The sequence below is a fragment of the Coregonus lavaretus genome (genome assembly GCF_964263955.1).
Source record: "Coregonus lavaretus genome assembly, chromosome: 32".
In the NCBI taxonomy this organism is placed as follows: domain Eukaryota; kingdom Metazoa; phylum Chordata; class Actinopteri; order Salmoniformes; family Salmonidae; genus Coregonus; species Coregonus lavaretus.
Window position 1 is genome coordinate 35523919 of NC_140019.1, and position 21206 is coordinate 35545124.

Genomic DNA, 21206 nt, shown 5'->3' on the forward strand with positions numbered 1-21206 from the left:
GTTCACTCGGGATTTACATTAGCAACATAAAACGGTGGAGCAGATTGCAGCTTAGAAGAACCCGGCTCTAGCCAATTTATTACAGTGAGTCAGTGGGCTGTGGGCTCCAGACATAATAAAACATGCATTTCTAATAATAAGCCTGTTGCTACTATATCTGCTGCTGGCTGCGACGCTGAAATAACGGATGAACAGTAAACCAATGATAAAGTTGAACCAATAAGTTTGGTTATAATAATACAATAATACAGTAAGAAGAAAGAACAGCAAACGTACGTTTTTCTTTAGCTGCAAAAACGAGAATATTCCTTCAATTTGTCTGAGAAACGCCTTCCAGAAGACAAGCCATAGGGACTGAGTGTAGAACATTGGAGAATTGCCGCTCTGTCGTTGATAATATATGCCAGGGACTTCCGTAATAAGCCTTTGATACGCACGCATATGCACCTTGCAGGAAGCAGCTAGTGCAATTGCAGACAGGGAAAACACGTTTGCCCCTCAGCTAAAAGTCTGAGAAACAGAACATAATAGCAGCCCAATTCATAAGCCTACACTACAAATTAAAAACAACTTTTAACACATCTGGTTAGTAGGCTATATAATCAGTTCAATGTCAATAACATAGGCTAATATTTTCAATCTGATTACATTGATAAAATCACCAATGTCTCTATTATATTAGTTTGTATATTTATTTGTGTGTTGATTGAGGAAAAACAGCTTGCAATCAAAAGAAAATGTTGCGCTGAAAAATATAATGAAAATAGAAGTTTCAGGGATGAATAGACAGAGAAATAGGCATTCATACCATATTTCTCCAATGTCAAACCAGAGTGTCTTGTTTGCAATGATGTCTGCAAATAATTAAATCTTAGACATCCTTATGAATCTAAGCACTGCACTTTCAAAAGTTACCTTTCCACCCAGACAGAAAAATATAAGCTTCAACTGCTGGCTACTCCTCCGTTGCATAACCCAACAACAGAAGTGCTTCCTGCGATTGTGAGGCCGGTTGGACATACTGCCAAATTCTCTAAAATGACGTTGGAGGCGGCTTTTGGTAGAGAAATTAAGATTGAATTATCTGGCAACAGCTCTGGTGGACATTCCTGCAGTCAGCATGCCAATTGCATGCGCCCTCAAAACTTGAGACATCTGTGGCATTGTGTTGTGTGACAAAACTGCACATTTTAGAGTGGCCTTTTATTGTCCCCAGCACAAGGTGCACCTATGTAATGATCATGCTGTTTAATCAGCTTTTTGATATGCCACACCTGTCAGGTGGATGGATTATCTTGGCAAAGGAGAAATGCTCACTTACAGGGATGTAAACAAATTTGTGCACAAAACATGAGAGAAAAGCTTTTTGTGCATATGGAACATTTCTGGGATATTTTATTTCAGCTCATGAAACATGGGACCCAACACTTTACATGTTGCAAGTCAAGCACTGCACATGATCCAGGCAAATTGCTGACAATCTTTGAATTAGTAGAGAGTTATGTTATTACTTTCTTAAATCACATCTATGTGGGGGCAGTAAATATCAGAAAACTCTTAGTTTTAAGAGGGTAAAAAATGTACGTGCACACATTTAGAATGACAAACTGTCTGTGATATTATTATCAGTTTACATTGAGGGATAAAGGCATACACAGCAAGCTGAGGAGAGGCATGCACTTCACATTTGAGTGGATAATTAGGCAAAACACGTTCATCTTTTATTTTCCAGCATCATGGGTCCAGGTTTAAATGCTTGTTTGAGTATCGATGCCATTGTTAGTCCTATGTATGAACCTGCATTACTGGTCCAATTGCTAGGCCTGGTATAATAGCCTTGGCCCTACTCACATTGCATTACAGGTTGGGTAGGTAGGACCATAAATCAACACTACTGAGTGTCGGAATAGAAAATAATAGAATGGAATAGAAAATCGACATTTCTAAGCCTAATCGACACAATGTAATTTCCCTTTGTACAGCTTTGAACAACGTAGGCTACAAAATATGAACTGTGCAAAAGGTATTCACAGATCAGCGCAAATGAAGGGAAGGAGACGAGGATAGGGAACCAATGGAGGAAACCAGTTTAGAATATGTAGATGCACCCCCAGGTTCCGTGCACGTCACCTCCCCCAGCTCCTCCTCATTTCTCCTGCGCAGATCCGACGCAATTTGAACCGTGTGAAGTCAGCATGAAAAACCACACATCGACATCCTAAACAAAGAATGTCAGTATTCTTGTATTTTAGCTACAGGCTGTAGAACAGCACTTGTTGCAGCGATAAGGAGATCGCTAGCTAGCAAGGCAAGTTTCTCCCCCCCTAAACAACTCCGAATATCGTTTTTTCAACGTCAACACCCTCCTCAACGTTCCAGCTTAGCTAGCTACATGGTTATCTTCTTGTTAAACAGGTAAATATCTCAAAATGGTTTGTCTTGGAAATAGCGTTTTTGCTTTAGCTAACGTTAGCTAGCTAGGTTCAGTAGCTAGTTTGTTGGTGCTTGATTGGAAAGCAGTCAAATTAGTTTGTATAAAAGCTAGCCAGCCGTTGATCATGACTCTCAGTTCCATTACACTACACGAGTCATTGGACGAAGTCGTCTTCTGTATGAGGGAGTTTATCTCCGACGAAAAATACTGTCGGCTGAAACTGTTAAAACAGTGTATTTTGCATTTGTGAAAATATTTTGATGTGATATGAAAGTAGAGGGATTTAGCTATGTTTCAATACATTTTGAATCGATTCACGTTTAGATGGAGTCTTTGGCGGTTTTGGCTTCCAAAGCCAATGCACCCTTAAAATGAACATGTAACGTTAGCTAGCTAAGGTCCTTGCACATAAGGAGTAACTTAAGGCTCCGTTAGTCCATTATTGGGCTAGCTAGCTATGCTAATATAATATAGCTATGATTAAAATACAGATTGTACCTTATACGAAAATAAGTTACTGAACATTTGCTGTGGTGTCATAGTTACAGTATTTATTAAGGCAATTTATTCATCGCGTTAATGTTATTAGTGCGCATCCAATACATACGTTTAGCTATGTGACGCGAGGCTAACCAAAGGACTGTCATGCCATGGCTAGCTAACCTAGAGGAGAACTATGATGTAACTAACTTGTTTTCTGAGGTCGATTTAGCTAGTCCTGACAGCCCTAGTGTCCAAATTGTGCTTACAGTGACCCTCCTTTCCTATCAGTGTCACTCATGATCATCTATTATGGCTTTGGGGTACCCATGAAAGGATTCCATTCACTATACAAACATCCTTTATGTCGTTACAAGAAATGTAAGAAGAACTAGGTTTGATCCTAGTAGCTGCTTTTAGCAACGCTAGGATTTACAGTGCCTTTAGAAAGTATTCATACCCCTTGACTTATTCCACATTTTGTTGTGTTACAGCCTGAATTCAAAATTGATTAAATATTTTTCTCACCCATAATGACAAAGTGAAAACATGTTTTTAGAATATTTTGCAAATCTATTGCAAATTGAAATACAGAAATATCTAATTTAAGCACCTTTAGCAGCAACTACAGTTGTAAGTCTTTCTGGGTAAGTCCATAAGAGCTTTCCACACCTGGATTGTGCAACATTTGCCCATTTATTATTTTCAAAATTCTTCAAGCTCTGTCAAATTGGTTGTTGATCATTGCTAGACAACCATTTTCAGGTCTTCCCATAGATTTTCAAGTAGATTTAAGTCAAAACTGTAACTCGGCCACCCAGGAACATTAACTGTCTTCTTGGTAAGCAACTCCAGTGTAGGTTTGGCCTTGTGTTTTAGGTTATTGTCCTGCTGAAAGGTGACTTCATCTCCCAGTGTCTTGTGGAAAGCAGACTGAACCAGGTTTTCCTCTAGGATTTTACCTGTGCTTAGGTCCATTTTGTTAATTTTTGATCCTGAAAAACGATTAACGATTACAACCATACCCACAACATGATGCAGCCACCACTATGCTTGAAAATATGTAGAGTGGTATTGGATTTGTCCCAAACATAACACTTTGTATTCAGGACAAAAAGTTAATTGCTTTGCCAAATGTTTTGCAATATGACTTTAGTGCCTTGTTGCAAACAGGATGCATGTTTTGGAATGTTTTATATTCTGTAAAGGCTTCCTTCTTTTCACTCAGTCAATTTGGTTAGTATTGTTGAGTAACTACAACGTTGTTGATCCATCCTCAGTTTTCTCCTATCACAGCCATGAAACTTTAACTGTTTTAAAGTCACCATTGGCCTAAAGTCACCAATCCTGTGCGGTTTCCTTCCTCTCCGGCAACTGAGTTAGGAAGGACGCCTGTATCTTTGTAGTTGACTGGATCTATTGATACACCATCCATCCAAATATATATTTACATTTTAGTCATTTAGCAGACGCTCTTATCCAGAGCGACATACAGTTAGTGAGTGCATACATTTTTCATACTAGTGTGTGTGTGTGTGTGTGTGTGTGTGTGTGTGTATATATATATATATATATATATATATATATATATATATATATATATATATATATATATATATATATATATATATATATATATATATATATATATATATATATATATATATATATATATATATATATATATACAGTTACAGTTGAAGTCGGAAGTTTACATACACCTTAGCCAAATACATTTAAACTCAGTTTTTCACAATTCCTGTCATTTAATCCTAGTAAAAATTCCCTGTCTTAGGTCTGTTAGGACCACCACTTTATTTTAAGAATGTGAAATGTCAGAATAATAGTAGAGCGAATGATTTATTTCAGCTTTTATTTATTTCATCACATTCCCAGTGGGTCAGAAGTTTACATACACTCAACTAGTATTTGGTAGCATTGCCTTTAAATTGTTTAACTTGGGTCAAACGTTTCGGGTAGCCTTCCACAAGCTTCCCACAATAAGTTGGGTGAATTTTGGCCCATTCCTCCTGACAGAGCTGGTGTAACTGAGTCAGGTTTGTAGGCCTCCTTGCTCGCACACGCTTTTTCAGTTCTGCCCACACATTTTCTATAGGATTGAGGTCAGGGCTTTGGGATGGCCACTCCAATACCTTGATTTTGTTGTCCTTAAGCCATTTTGCCACAACTGTGGAAGTATGCTTGGGGTCATTGTCCATTTGGAAGACCCATTTGCGACCAAGCTTTAACTACCTGACTGATGTCTTGAGATGTTGCTTCAATATATCCACATAATTTTCCTTCCTCAGGATGCCATCTATTTTTTTAAGTGCACCAGTCCCTCCTGCAGCAAAGCACCCCCACAGCATGATGTTGCCACCCCCGTGCTTCACGGTTGGGATGGTGTTTTCCTCAGCTTGCAAGCGACCCCCTTTTTCCTCCAAACATAACAATGGTCATTATGGCCAAACAGTTCTATTTTTGTTTCATCAGACCAGAGGACATTTCTCCAAAAAGTATGATCGTTGTCCCCATGTGCAGTTGCAAACCGTAGTCTGGCTTTTTTATGGTGGTTTTGGAGCAGTGGCTTCTTCCTTGCTGGGCGGCCTTTCAGGTTATGTCGATATAGGACTGATGGTACCACAGATGAACGTGGTACCATCAGGCATTTGGAAATTGCTCCCAAGGATGAACCAGACTTGTGGAGGTCTATAATTTTTTTTCTGAGGTCTTGGCTGATTTCTTTTGATTTTCCCATGATGTCAAGCAAAGAGGCACTGAGTTTGAAGGTAGGCCTTGAAATACATCCACAGGTACACCTCCAATTGACTCAAATTATGTCAATTAGCCTATCAGAAGCTTTTAAAGCAGTGACATCATTTTCTGGAATTTTCCAAGATGTTTAAAGGCACAGTCAACTTAGTGTATGTAAACTTCTGACCCACTGGAATTGTGATACAGTGAATTATAAGTGAAATAATCTGTCTGTAAACAATTGTTGGAAAAATTACTTGTGTCATGCACAAAGTAGATGTCCTAACCGACTTGCCAAAACTATAGTTTGTTAACAAGACATTTGTGGAGTGGTTGAAAAACGAGTTTTAATGACTCCAACCTAAGTGTATGTAAATTTCCGACTTCAACAATCTATCTATATATATATATATATATATATATATATATATATATATATATATACATATATATATATATATATATATATATACATATATATACATACACACACACACACACACACACAGTGGGGGAAAAAAGTATTTAGTCAGCCACCAATTGTGCAAGTTCTCCCACTTAAAAAGATGAGAGAGGCCTGTAATTTTCATCATAGGTACACGTCAACTATGACAGACAAATTGAGGGAAAAAAATCCAGAAAATCACATTGTAGGATTTTTTATGAATTTATTTGCAAATTATGGTGGAAAATAAGTATTTGGTCACCTAGAAACAAGCAAGATTTCTGGCTCTCACAGACCCCTAACTTCTTCTTTAAGAGGCTCCTCTGTCCTCCACTCGTTACCTGTATTAATGGCACCTGTTTGAACTTGTTATCAGTATAAAAGACACCTGTCCACAACCTCAGTCACACTCCAAACTCCACTATGGCCAAGACCAAAGAGCTGTCAAAGGACACCAGAAATAAAATTGTAGACCTGCACCAGGCTGGGAAGACTGAATCTGCAATAGGTAAGCAGCTTGGTTTGAAGAAATCAACTGTGGGAGCAATTATTAGGAAATGGAAGACATACAAGACCACTGATAATCTCCCTCGATCTGGGGCTCCATGCAAGATCTCACCCCGTGGGGTCAAAATGATCACAAGAACGGTGAGCAAAGAACCACAAGGGGGGACCTAGTGAATGACCAGCGGAGAGCTGGGACCAAAGTAACAAAGCCTACCATCAGTAACACACTACGCCGCCAGGGACTCAAATCCTGCAGTGCCAGACGTGTCCCCCTGCTTAAGCCAGTACATGTCCAGGCCCGTCTGAAGTTTGCTAGAGTGCATTTGGATGATCCAGAAGAGGATTGGGAGAATGTCATATGGTCAGATGAAACCAAAATATAACTTTTTGGTAAAAACTCAACTTGTCGTGTTTGGAGGACAAAGAATGCTGAGTTGCATCCAAAGAACACCATACCTACTGTGAAGCATGGGGTTGGAAACATCATGCTTTGGGGCTGTTTTTCTGCAAAGGGACCAGGACGACTGATCTGTGTAAAGGAAAGAATGAATGGGGCCATGTATCGTGAGATTTTGAGTGAAAACCTCCTTCCATCAGCAAGGGCATTGAAGATGAAACGTGGCTGGGTCTTTCAGCATGACAATGATCCCAAACACACCGCCCGGGCAACGAAGGAGAGGCTTCGTAAGAAGCATTTCAAGGTCCTGGAGTGGCCTAGCCAGTCTCCAGATCTCAACCCCATAGAAAATCTTTGGAGGGAGTTGAAAGTCCGTGTTGCCCAGCGACAGCCCCAAAACATCACTGCTCTAGAGGAGATCTGCATGGAGGAATGGGCCAAAATACCAGCAACAGTGTGTGAAAACCTTGTGAAGACTTACAGAAAACGTTTGACCTGTGTCATTGCCAACAAAGGGTATATAACAAAGTATTGAGAAACTTTTGTTATTGACCAAATACTTATTTTCCACCATAATTTGCAAATAAATTCATAAAAAATCCTACAATGTGATTTTCTGGATTTCTTTTTCTCATTTTGTCTGTCATGTCTGTTGACGTGTACCTATGATGAACATTACAGGCCTTTTAAGTGGGAGAACTTGCACAATTGGTGGCTGACTAAATACTTTTTTCCCCCACTGTATATACACACACACACACACACACACACACTCTACCGGTCAAAAGTTATAGAACACCTACTCATTCAAGGGTTTTTCTTTATTTTTACTATTTTCTACATTGTAGAATAATAGTGAAGACATCAAGACTATGAAATAACACATGGAATCATGTAGTAATCAAAAAAGTGTTAAACAAATCAAAATATATTTTATATTTGAGATTCTTCAAATAGCCACCCTTTACCTTGATGACACGGGGGGCCAGTATGAAAATGTATGCACTCACAAACTGTAAGTCGCTCTGGATAACAGCGTCTGCTAAATGACTAAAATGTAAATTACATCTTTGCACACTCTTGGCATTTGTGGGGGATATGTGGGTGGCCTTTAAACGTTTTAGTGGATTCCTGATGTCTTACTCATTGTTAGGAAGAATTATGGTCCAAATCGGATGTTAGGTCATATATTTATTGAAGATTATATGAATCCTATAAATGTATAATGCCAATTTGGGTGCAATCAGTTAGCTTCATTTCTCAGAGATCAAATTATATTTCAGCAAAATAATGTTTCAGGAATGATTATCTTTCTAACTACAGAAATTATTTCAGAACAATCTGAGACGGTGGGTGTCACGGCTTGCTGAAATTACATGGAATGACCCTCCCCTGCAGAAGGACCAACCCTACGAACAATCGGCAGAGTAAGATGAAATTGAATTTGATTTAACTTCTGGCTTCCGGCGGACTATTCTCCTTTTTTGGTTCCTTGAAGTCATTCATGGCAAGTGGAGGGGCAGGGGCATCATCAAATCAGATCCCCTGCCACACTGATGCAGCCAGGAGCCCTTTCCTGTCTACTGTCAAAGCAAGGAAAGGTTCCTACTCTTCTACTGTCACTGTCAAAGCAAGGAAAGGTTCCTACCCTTCTACTGTCACTGTCAGTTGCTCTTGAGCAGGGATAAGCAAGATTTTTTTGAGATCCTTGTGTTTGGTCTGGTATTCGGTAGCTACAATATGGATTGATCCTCAAAACAGCAGTAGTGCAGATTTATTTTCATATATATATATATATATACGAAGCTGAGAGGTAAGTAGCCGTGAGAAACGTATGTATCAGATAGATTTTTGTTCATAAAATAATGTGTTTTCCGAACAGCTTTTCAGAGTATGATGGAGATGTGTGAAGTTAGGTAGGAAGGAGGGGAACGGGTCTCTGAGTGACATGTAGGAAATAGAGCTAACGTTTTAGCTTTGGACCTAATGATGTATTAAGATAGGGGCTACTGCACATCAGCCCCTTGACCAATCCTTATCTTGGATTGTACGACAGCAATGTCATATTTACTGGCCTGTTTTCTTTCTGTTTACTCTCTTGCCGTGGGAAACGAGATCCTTGTCATGCGCTCAGAAATAGTCTAGCTTCTGACCTTCTTGTTTGCTTTCTGGAAGGGAACTATTTTCTTTGTTTAACCACGCTATCTCCTTGTTGGTTCCCAGACTAAGGACTCACCATGACGCTGAAGGTCAAGCTGAGCTTTGTTTAACCACGCTATCTCCTTGTTGGTTCCCAGACTAAGGACTCCCCATGACGCTGAAGGTCAAGCTGAGCTTTGTTTAACCACGCTATCTCCTTGTTGGTTCCCAGACTAAGGACTCACCATGACGCTGAAGGTCAAGCTGAGCTTTGTTTAACCACGCTATCTCCTTGTTGGTTCCCAGACTAAGGACTCACCATGACGCTGAAGGTCAAGCTGAGCTCAGTATGTCTGGGTGTAGAGGGGATGACCTGTGGTTCCTGTGTGCAGTCTATTCAGCAGCGTATTGGGGGTCTGCCTGGAGTCGTACACATCAAGGTGGGTCCGGGACACATATAGAGGTGGTTTTTCCCAGATTAAGCCGAGTCCTGGTCTCCAGTCAGCGTGATTTGTAGTCCAGGACTAGGCGTGGTCTGGGAAACTGGCCCAATAAGTTTAACAGGTGTAGAACAACTTTATAGGATAGGCCTATACATCCAACTGATTTTTAAAGGATCTGAATGATGTTTTCACCCTTAAACCTTTGTGTCCATCAATGTCATCTTTGAACTTTCCAACAGAATGTCTTCAAACTGCCAAGGATGCATTTCCACCGTAGACTTGACACCATTGCACAATTTCCAGAGATTTAAAATAGCTGAGTTTGCTTAAAATGTGAAACTAACTAGCTAGAATTGAGAAAGCAGCAATCACGCTTCCCGTTTATCTGTTACCAACTCATTTTTTATTTCATTTCACAAATGTCACCCAACTCAATATCCCATAGCATCAGATTTCCAGGCTGCGTCTCAAATCGCAACCTATTGTCTACATAGTGCACTACTTTTGACCAAGGAACCAGGGAATAGGGTGCCATTTGGGATGCAACCCCAGCCTCCTCCTCCTCTCCCCAGCCTCCTCCTCTCCCCAGCCTCCTCCTCTCCCCAGCCTCCTCCTCTCCCCAGCCTCCTCCTCTCCCCAGCCTCCTCCTCTCCCCAGCCTCCTCCTCTCCCCTCAGGGGGTGGCTGGTTTATATAGCTTCATTGAAGATAAACAGTGATCCGTAATTCCGTGTAGCAGCTTTAGGAAGGTCCTAGATGGCAGTAAATGTGGCCTTCTCTCTGTGTGTTTACCCCTCAGGCACAGGTTAAATGAGGATGTAATGTAATGGTGGTGTTCCTGACAGAGAGCTGGTCTTTACAGGACTGTCATTGGTCATTGTGGGTCGATAACTGGCTGAACGCTGGAGGGTAGCAGACGGCGGATGGGAAATGTCATTAATTCCTTAAAGGGTCTGGGGACGTTAATGTGTGTTATTGTAAAGAACAGTACATGGCCTTTAAGTGAGGAGTGAATTGATTTTTGTTGCACGTGGATGGTAGGCCTATGGGATTTTTTTTTTTTTTTACTACTGTCAAAGTTAAAAACAGTAGGAGACTATATGAGGAAAGGACAGTCTCTCTCTCTTTCGCTCTCGCTCTCCCTGACACACACACACACACACACACTTAGGAAAACATAGATAATCTCTGGCACGTGCACACACACTTCCCTCGTGTGTTTTTATCTTGCATTTCAGTCAGGGCTGAGTGGTCAGGTGATGGCGTCAGTTAATCACAAGTGTTCCTGTGTGTATGTGTTAGAGAAACAGGGTGACAGAGAGAGCAATGAGTTCATTGAGTTGCTGCCAGAACATGCTGGAAGCTTCCGAGGTCAATGCACTCCTCTCCTGTTTTATATACATTGTACAACGTCATTGATCGGATAATAAGCCCGTTGTGTAAGCTGAGGTGTATGTCCGTGTGTCTCTGTCAGGCCGCTCTTTCCTGGAACGCTATGCCTGGAGTTCTTCCTGATCATGTGACCTGACCATGAAAAAAACGGCCCCTGGTTGTGGGCTATAGCCTGAGGTCTGGAGTTTGGCCCTGTTCATTGTGTGCAGAAGGATTATCTTCAGACTACTTGTTTATGTGGAATAGATTTCATGTCCTATTGATCGTTGCTTAGTAACTGTTTAGTAACCCTCTCAGTGTATGTGATTACTGTCCATGTCATGAATCTCAGAATCATGCTGATTTACATAGTAACCATGACATGACCATTTTATGGCTATGAATGACTGCACGTCTCCATGGCATAGTTTTATAACAGCCATATCATTCTGTTTAGTTTCAAGGCCTTGTTTTAGAAACTGCATTACTGTACATTGGAATTACACTGTCACTTCTTCTGTTGATACAGTATAAAGTGTTTTAATTATTCAGTTTGTTTGATATACATTTTTTTATGGTAGGTGTCTCTGGAGCTGAAGAATGCCAACATCATCTTCGACCACAGCCATCACACCCCAGAGTCCCTGGCGGAGGCCATCGGGGACATGGGGTTTGACTCCATCCTCTCAGACTCTACCACAGCGTCCGCGGTCCCCACGGACACCCAGCTGGTCCCCACCCCAGCCCTTCTCACCCCCGAGGCCCAACAGGAGGCTCTGGCCAGGCTAGCTCAGCTCCAGGGGGTCCTGGAGGTCCAGGAGAACAAGGACCAGAGGGGGTTGTCCGTCACCTTCATCCCTTCCCTAATCGGTGCAGTGCAGCTGGGGGAGGTGGTTAGTAGCTTGGCCCCCCTCCTGGAGGTCCCTACATCCAGTAGCCCTACAGAGGAAGCCCTAGCCTCAGTCCCAGCCCCAGCCACAGTCACAGTGTCAGCCCCGGCCACATCCTCACAGCCTCAGCTGGTGAAGATGCGCATCGAGGGCATGGTCTGTCTGTCCTGCACCACCACCATTGAAGGGAAGATTGGCAAACTCAAAGGAGTTGAGAAAATCAAAGGTGACTTAGTTGCCTTGTATTGCGTAGTAGTCACAGGTTTTACACTGAAGGTCATTATCATTTGATCGTGACTTAATGAGTTCTGACCAAGTGTAGTGCTGACCTTTCTGAAGGTCCAATACAGCTGTTTTTATCTCAATATCAAATCATTTCTTGGTAACAATTAAGTACCTTAGTGTGATTGTTTTAAATTAAAATGGTCAAAAATAAACTAAAATAGCTTCTTAGCAAAGGGCAATTTCTTATGCAAGATTTTTGCTAGGACTGTCTGGGAGTGGTCTGAGTGGGGAGTGGAAAACTAGCTGTTATTGGCAGAGAGGTTTGGAACTCTCTTTCTTATTGGTCTATTAACTACACTGAACAAAAATATATAAACGCAACATGTAAAGTGTTGGTCCCATGTTTCATGAGCTGAAATAAAAGATAAGCTGAGGACAATAAAAGGCCACTCTAAAATGGGGGAGGGGGGGGGTGTTGAGGAGGATTTCTGTCTGTAATAAAGCCCTTTTGTAGGGCTGTGCCCCTGCCCAGTCGTGAAATCCAGAGATTAGGGCCTAATGAATTTATTTGAACAGACTGATTTCCTGATATGAACTGTAACTCAGTAAAATCTTTGAAACTGTTGCATGTTGTGTTTCTGTTTTTATTCAGTATAATTTACCGCCTGGTGATCTCACCAGTCAGGCCAAAACAGGCTGAAACTTTAGGTGGTCTTTTCAAACATCTGTTTTTACAATTTCACAGTATTATTCCAACCTCATAGTGTGGAAATATATATAAAACACAGGAAAATCACATTTTTGACTGTACTGGATTCTTGGAGATTACAATTTGTAAATGTTTCCCCTGAGCGTCTGCTAAATGACTTAAATGTAAATGTGTGTTCTCCCCCCCAGTGGTTCTAGACTCCCAGGAGGCCACAGTTCTCTACCTGCCGTACCTCATCACCATCGATGACATCATCACCCAGATCGCCAAGGCCGGCTTCAAGGCCACACCCAAGTCCAAGCCCCGCCCCCTGCAGCTGTCCGTCAGCGAGATGGAGCGGTTGCTAAGCGCTGCCCTATCACCCCCAGCGCCGGTGGAATCTTCCACCGAGGATTCTGAGGTGTCTACAGACTCGTCCCAGACTACCCTCAGGGTGACGGGCATGCACTGCCGCTCCTGTGTGGTAAACATCCAGGATAACATCTCCAAGCTGGCTGGGGTGACCTCCATAGAGGTATTGTTGGAGAGGGAAATCGCCTCCATCCACTACGACCCAGGGAGGGTGACTGTGTCTGGGCTACAGCAAGCCATCGAGGCCCTGCCACCGGGGACGTTTAAAACCCAACCCTGGGACTCTACCTCTGGAGGTCTTAACCCTACATCCACCACACCTATACCTTCACCATCCCCACCACCACCATCGTCCCAGTCCCAGGCCGGCCTCTCCTCCCCCCAGCCCTGCTACAGCCAGCCCCTGTCGGCCACGGCCCTAATCCATATAGAGGGGATGACCTGTGGGTCCTGTGTTCAGTCCATCGAGGGGATGCTGTCTCAGAGGAAGGGGGTGCGGTCAGCCAAGGTGTCGTTGGCCAATCACAGAGGGACGTTTGAGTACGACCCTCTCCTCACCCAACCAGAGGAGCTCAGGGAGGCCATAGAGGACATGGGATTTGATGCCTTCCTGCCTGGTGAGTTGATGGGCGGATTGTGTTATTTTATCCTCCTAGCTAGGGTTTTAAAATTCCCAGGTTTTTCAGAGATCCTAGTTGGAGGATTCCCTCCCTCCTGATTCTAGGAATCATACAGTGAGGGGGAAAAAAGTATTTGATTTTGCCCACTGACAAAGAAATGATCAGTCTATAATTTTAATGGTAGGTTTATTTGAACAGTGAGAGACAGAATAACAACAACAAAAAACAGAAAAACACATGTCAGAAATGTTATAAATTGATTTGCATTTTAATGAGGGAAATAAGTATTTGACCCCCTCTCAATCAGAAAGATTTCTTGTTCCCAGGTGTCTTTTATACAGGTAACGAGCTGAGATTAGGAGCACACTCTTAAAGGGAGTGCTCCTAATCTCAGCTTGTTACCTGTATAAAAGACACCTGTCCACAGAAGCAATCAATCAATCAGATTCCAAACTCTCCACCATGGCCAAGACCAAAGAGCTCTCCAAGGATGTCAGGGACAAGATTGTAGACCTACACAAGGCTGGAATGGGCTACAAGACCATCGCCAAGCAGCTTGGTGAGAAGGTGACAACAGTTGGTGCGATTATTCGCAAATGGAAGAAACACAAAATAACTGTCAATCTCCCTCGGCCTGGGGCTCCATGCAAGATCTCACCTCGTGGAGTTGCAATGATCATGAGAACGGTGAGGATTCAGCCCAGAACTACACGGGAGGATCTTGTCAATGATCTCAAGGCAGCTGGGACCATAGTCACCAAGAAAACAATTGGTAACACACTACGCCGTGAAGGACTGAAATCCTGCAGCGCCCGCAAGGTCCCCCTGCTCAAGAAAGCACATATACATGCCCGTCTGAAGTTTGCCAATGAACATCTGAATGATTCAGAGGAGAACTGGGTGAAAGTGTTGTGGTCAGATGAGACCAAAATCGAGCTCTTTGGCATCAACTCAACTCGCCGTGTTTGGAGGAGGAGGAATCCTGCCTATGACCCCAAGAACACCATCCCCACCGTCAAACATGGAGGTGGAAACATTATGCTTTGGGGGTGTTTTTCTGCTAAGGGGACAGGACAACTTCACCGCATCAAAGGGACGATGGACGGGGCCATGTACCGTCAAATCTTGGGTGAGAACCTCCTTCCCTCAGCCAGGGCATTGAAAATGGGTCGTGGATGGGTATTCCAGCATGACAATGACCCAAAACACACGGCCAAGGCAACAAAGGAGTGGCTCAAGAAGAAGCACATTAAGGTCCTGGAGTGGCCTAGCCAGTCTCCAGACCTTAATCCCATAGAAAATCTGTGGAGGGAGCTGGAGGTTCGAGTTGCCAAACGTCAGCCTCGAAACCTTAATGACTTGGAGAAGATCTGCAAAGAGGAGTGGGACAAAATCCCTCCTGAGATGTGTGCAAACCTGGTGGCCAACTACAAGAAACGTCTGACCTCTGTGATTGCCACCAAGTATGTAAGTCATGTTTTGCAGAGGGGTCAAATACTTATTTCCCTCATTAAAATGCAAATCAATTTCTAACATTTTTGACATGCGTTTTTCTGGATTTTTTTGTTGTTATTCTGTCTCTCACTGCTCAAATAACCACCATTTTAAAATTATAGACTGATCATTTCTTTGTCAGTGGGCAAATGTACAAAATCAGCAGGGGATCAAATAGTTTTTTCCCTCACTGTACAACAGGAATTTCTGTCTTTGGGGAAGTTTCTGGAAATGTGCAACCACACCCATAATAATATTTCTAGCATAAAAGCTGTGCTGTGAAGCAAAACAAATGAATTTCTCTCTATTTGTAACTCATGTAAACTTCCCAGAACAATAGCTGGAGAGCAGCCATAGAAGCAGAATGAGAAACCGACATGAAATGGATATGAAACTCATTGTTGCTATGTTGTCCTTTTAGAAACCAACTCCCTGGTGACCGTCCCAGTTATCAGTCCCCCCTCGTCCCCCTCCATGTCCCCTTCCCCCGCCCCTGTCAAGGAGAAGGAGCTGGACAGTGACCCAGAGAGGGGCACAGGTCAAGGGGTTAAGGGGGCCCCAAACACCCTCGCTAAATGCTTCATCCAGATTGGTGGAATGACCTGTGCATCCTGTGTGGCCAACATTGAGAGGAACCTGAAGAATGAACACGGTGAGGGGAGATGTGAGAATCAGGGTTATGTTCATTAGGGCATGCGATTTTACAACGATTTACTCCCTGTTTCAGTCCGTTTTCTTTCATAATGAACACAACCCGGTAGTAACTGCTGATGGGAACTATGGTGTAGTTTTAGTAGGAACACTATGACATGGAGCCCGTTCTTTAAATCAAAAAAAAAAAAAAAAATTATGGTCCACATTAGATGGAATACTGTTCTATTTATTGAATTTCAAATGTGTGCCATTCAACAGACTTCACCTCGAAATGAAATACAAGGTGGAAACATTACTTTCCTTTTTCTATCTATAAATAATGAAGGAATAATAATTGTGAAAATTCCCCATTTCGGCTCACAGGAAACTGACCACTCAAAGAATACTGCAGTTCCACCAGAGGTTCAAATCAAATCAAATTGGTCACATACACATATTCAGCAGATGTTATTGCGGGTGTAGCGAAATGCTTGTGTTCCTAGCTCCAACAGTGCAGTAGTATCTAACAATTCACAACAATACACACAAATCTAAAAGTAAAAGAATGCAATTAAGAAATATATAAATATTAGGACGAGCAATGTCGGCGTGGCATTGACTAAAATACAGTAGAATAGAATACAGTATATACATATGAGATGAGTAAAGCAGTATGTAAACATTATTAAAGTGACTAGTGTTCCATTATTAAAGTGGCCAGTGATTCCATGTCTATGTATATAGGGCAGCAGCCTCTAAGGTGCATGGTTGAGTAGCCGGGTGGTAGCCGGCTAGTGATGGCTATTTAACAGTCTGATGGCCTTTAGATAGAAGCTGTTTTTCAGTCTCTCGGTCCCAGCTTTGATGCACCTGTACTGACCTCGCCTTCTGGATGATAGCGGGGTGAACAGTCCTTTTGGCCTTTACAGTAGCTAGCTGTCGTATCTGTGACTGAAAAGTGTCATAAACAGTTGTAAACCGTGTCAGTTTAAGATTTACGATGGCGGTTTTTAAGTAACCTGGGAGCAACGTGGAGGATGTTATAAAGGCTGTGGACTTTTACCTGGTCAGGAAACTCCTGGCTTTTAGTGAAGGCATTCATCACTTGAGCATCAAACTCCTCTATCAGTTTGATAGGAAGGTGATTCAAATGGATATGCTGCATTAGTCTAACATTGTCCTGCGTTGTTCTGTGCAGGTATCTACTCTGTGCTGGTGGCCCTGATGGCTAGTAAGGCTGAGGTGCGTTATAACCCTGAGGTGATGGACCCTCTGAAGATAGCAGAGTATGTCAGAGAGTTGGGCTTCACTGCTTCTGTCATGGAGAACTATGAGGGTTCTGATGGAAGCCTGGAACTGGTGGTGAGTGTTCTGATTCCCATCACCACACTATAATGGTGTGATCTGCTGTTTGGTGTTCTGATTCCCATCACCACACCATAATGGTGTGATCTGCTGTTTTGGTGTTATGGATGAATCTCACAATCATGATGTTTATAGGGCTAGTGATATTTCCACTGTCATAACCACTGCCTCTGCTACCTCTTCAATAATCAAAGATCTCTCTGTGTGTCTACACCTCCCTAACTGGACCTATTTCATAGCACATTCTCCCCTCCACCTCTTTCCAGGTCAGGGGAATGACGTGTGCCTCCTGCGTTCACAAAATTGAGTCCAGCCTGATGAAAGAGAAGGGTATCGTCTACGCCTCTGTTGCCCTGGCAACCAACAAAGCCCACATCAAGTACGACCCAGAGGTGACAGGACCGAGAGACGTCATCAAACTCATAAAGGTACTTTTTTTCAATCATTCATTTATTAATTTGTTCATCCCAACTGGGTCATCCAACCCCTCTCCTCTGCCCTTCAACTCTTTCCCAGGTTGTTGCTTTAAATGACAATGTGATATCAGTTAGTTTACCTAGTAAAAGAAGGGGTTCGATTTATTCATTGATTTTTGTCTGTTTATCAGAACCTGGGCTTCGAGGCATCTCTGGTGAAGAGGGATCGCACAGGCAGTCACCTGGACCACAGCAGAGAGATCACACAGTAATGGAAGGGGATGGGAGGTGTGGGATAACGGGCTGTGTGGGTTATGGAAGGGGATGGGAGGTGTGGGATAACGGGCTGTGTGGGTTAGATCACACAGTAATGGAAGGGGATGGGAGGTGTGGGATAACGGGCTGTGTGGGTTATGGAAGGGGATGGGAGGTGTGGGATAACGGGCTGTGTGGGTTCTTTAGACACATATGGACCCAGAACTGAATCAAGCAGCTGACCAGTTACGTAACACTGTAGTTCTGGGTTAACCGAGATTACTCTGTCTGTCTCTGTCTTCGTACCTCATTCTCTCTCTCCCCTCTCTTCTCCCAGATGGAGGAAGTCGTTCCTGGTCAGCCTGTTCTTCTGCGTCCCAGTCATGGGGATGATGACCTACATGATCATAGTAGACCACCAGATCAGCACGTCTCACCAGCACAACGCCACCGCACAGGACCGTGAACACTACCACTCCACCATGTTCCTGGAGAGACAGCTGCTCCCAGGCCTCTCCATCATGAACCTGATCTCATTCCTCTTCTGTGTCCCTGTACAGGTAGGAGAAAAAGAGAGAGAGAGAGAGGGAGGGAGGGATAGATGGAGAGAGAGGTGCTCCCAGGCCCCACCTTCATGAACCTGCTCTCCTTCCTCTTCTGTGCCCCTGTCGAGGGAGGGAGGGAGGGAGGGAGGGGAGGAAGCAGACACTTGGGGCATATTCAAAAGAGTGCAAGGTTATAGAACATTCAGATATAAATATATTATGTAGAACAAACAAGACTATTGAATAGAATAGATCATATCAGACTGAATAAGCCCCTGATTTAAAACAAGACTTAAACTATATATACAAAAGTATGTGGACACCCCTTCAAATAAGTGGATTCGGCTATTTCAACCACACCAGTTGCTGACAGGTGTCTAAAATCGAGCACACAGCCATGCAATCTCCATAGACAAACATTGGAAGTAGAATGGCCTTACTGAAGAGCTCCGTGACTTTCAACGTGGCACCGTCATAGAATACCACCTTTCAAACAAGTCAGTCAGTTCGTTACATTTCTGCCCTGCTAGAGCTGCCCCGGTCCACTGTAAGTGCTGTTATTGCGAAGTGGAAACGTCTAGGAGCAACAACGACTCAGCCGCAAAGTGGTAGGCCACAAGCTCACAGAACGGGACCACCGAGTGCTGAAGCACGTGGCGCATAAAAATCGTCAGTTGCAACACTCACTAGCAAGTTCCAAACTGCCTCTGGAAGCAACGTCAGCAGAATAACTGTTCGTCGGGAGCTTAGTGAAATGGGTTTCCATGGCCGAGCAGCCGCACACAAGCCTAAGATCACCATGCGCAATGCCAAGCGTCGGCTGGAGTGGTGTAAAGCTCGCCGCCATTGGACTCTGGAGTAGTGGAAACGCATACTCTGGGAAATCTTAACGTTACAGCATACAATGACATTCCAGACGATTCTGTGCTTCCAACTTTGTGGCAACAGTTTGGAGAAGGCCCTTTCCTGTTTCAGCATGACAATGCCCCCGTGCACAAAGCGAGGTCCATACAGAAATAGTTTGTCAAGATCGGTGTGGAAGAACTTGACTGGCCTGCACATATCCATGACCGCAACCCCATCGAACACCTTTGGGATGAATTGGAACGTCGACTGCGAGCCAGGCCTAATCGCCCAACATCAGTGCCCGACCTCACTAATGCTCTTGTGGCTGAATGGAAGCAAGTCCCCGCAGCAATGTTCCAACATCTAGTGGAAAGCCTTCCCAGAAGAGTGGAGGCTGTTATAGCAGCAAAGGGGGGACCAACTCCATATTAATGCCCATGATTTTGGAATGAGATGTTCGATGAGCAGGTGTCCACATACTTTTGGTCACGTAGTGTATCTTTCTAAGTAACACAATACTTAACTTAGATAATAATCACCATTTGTGACCCAAGTGTGAAAGCCGTTTTCAAATCAAACCTGAAATGAATCTTTTTCCTGATCTAACATTTACTCTTGTCCCATTCCTCTCTTTAGTTTATTGGCGGGCGTTACTTCTACACCCAGGCCTACAAGGCCCTGAAACACAGAACAGCCAACATGGACGTGCTCATCGTGCTGGCCACCTCCATAGCCTTCTCCTACTCCGTGGTCATCCTCATGGTCGCCATGATAGAGAGGGCAAAGGTCAACCCCATCACCTTCTTTGACACGCCCCCCATGCTGTTTGTCTTCATCTCCCTGGGACGCTGGCTGGAGCAGATCGCCAAGGTATTGGACCTATGTGTCTTCTACAACGGGGCTGCCCAACCCTCTTCCTGGAGATCTACCGTCCTGTGGGTTTTCAGTCCAACCCTAATTTTAAAACACCTGATTCTACTTATTAGCAGCTCAACAAGACCTTAACTAACTGAATCAGATACGCTAAATTAGGGTTGGACTGAAAATCTACAGGACAGACAGTAGCTCTCCAGGAAGAGAGTTGGGCAGCCCTGATCTAGAAGATATGCTTCTACATCTTTATATCAACATACAGTAGTAACTCCGAAGCATGGTGCTATTTCTGTAGCCAGAGTACGTCTCTTTTTAATGATAAGTTATCCGTTTGTGTCATAGCTAAAGTATGTGACCGTACACTCCTGACCTGCTCCGTCTCCCCTCCAGAGTAAGACGTCAGAAGCTCTGTCCAAGCTGATGTCCCTTCAGGCCAGCGAGGCTACGGTGGTCACTCTCAACACGGACATGTCTGTACTCAGGTACTTCACTGAAGATCTCCTGTTTCTAGACCTGGAATTGGATAGCCTAAGGTGTTTCTGCTTTTAACCGAAACAGTTTCTGGCACTGAGATTAGGAATTGGATAAGGCAGGCTGTAGATATTTTGACACTATTTCAAGTGTTTTAAGTTTCATTTCAATGTTTAATCAGAACTGACTGCAGGCTGACATTGAACAGCAAACCCTTTTGGGACTTGGATATGGCATAGAACCAGTGTATTATAAATCCGACTACATGCGTATCTCTCTCTGTCCATGTCAGTGAGGAGCAGGTAGATGTGGAGCTGGTCCAGAGAGGAGACGTGGTCAGGGTGGTTCCTGGAGGGAAGTTCCCCGTAGATGGGAGGGTCATCGAGGGACACAGCATGGCTGACGAGTCTCTCATCACAGGTGGGTTACATTGGATGATCAACTCTGAGGATACTGGAGAAGATGCATCTCAAGTCTGAAGCTTCCTTTGCTAATTTCCTTAACACTACTTTGAAATGACTGTTTCTCCAAGCACGGTTACTAT

The 21206-nt window shown here is 43.4% G+C and overlaps 1 protein-coding gene across 1 annotated transcript in view; it reads left to right on the forward strand.

Annotated features, from left to right (window-relative positions):
* The first annotated feature begins 2208 nt into the window (after positions 1 to 2208).
* Positions 2209 to 21206, forward strand: part of LOC311107296 (copper-transporting ATPase 1-like) — a 38935-nt gene continuing 19937 nt past the window's right edge. The window contains exons 1-14 of the mRNA XM_084149779.1: positions 2209 to 2415; positions 8341 to 8444; positions 9315 to 9340; positions 9489 to 9596; positions 11551 to 12085; positions 12982 to 13761; positions 15680 to 15910; positions 17090 to 17253; positions 17523 to 17684; positions 17864 to 17940; positions 18265 to 18487; positions 19955 to 20188; positions 20582 to 20673; positions 20955 to 21082. Coding sequence (XP_084005905.1) covers positions 9329 to 9340; positions 9489 to 9596; positions 11551 to 12085; positions 12982 to 13761; positions 15680 to 15910; positions 17090 to 17253; positions 17523 to 17684; positions 17864 to 17940; positions 18265 to 18487; positions 19955 to 20188; positions 20582 to 20673; positions 20955 to 21082 — 2746 coding nt within the window. The 5' untranslated portion in view covers positions 2209 to 2415; positions 8341 to 8444; positions 9315 to 9328. The remainder of the gene's footprint in view (positions 2416 to 8340; positions 8445 to 9314; positions 9341 to 9488; positions 9597 to 11550; positions 12086 to 12981; positions 13762 to 15679; positions 15911 to 17089; positions 17254 to 17522; positions 17685 to 17863; positions 17941 to 18264; positions 18488 to 19954; positions 20189 to 20581; positions 20674 to 20954; positions 21083 to 21206) is intronic.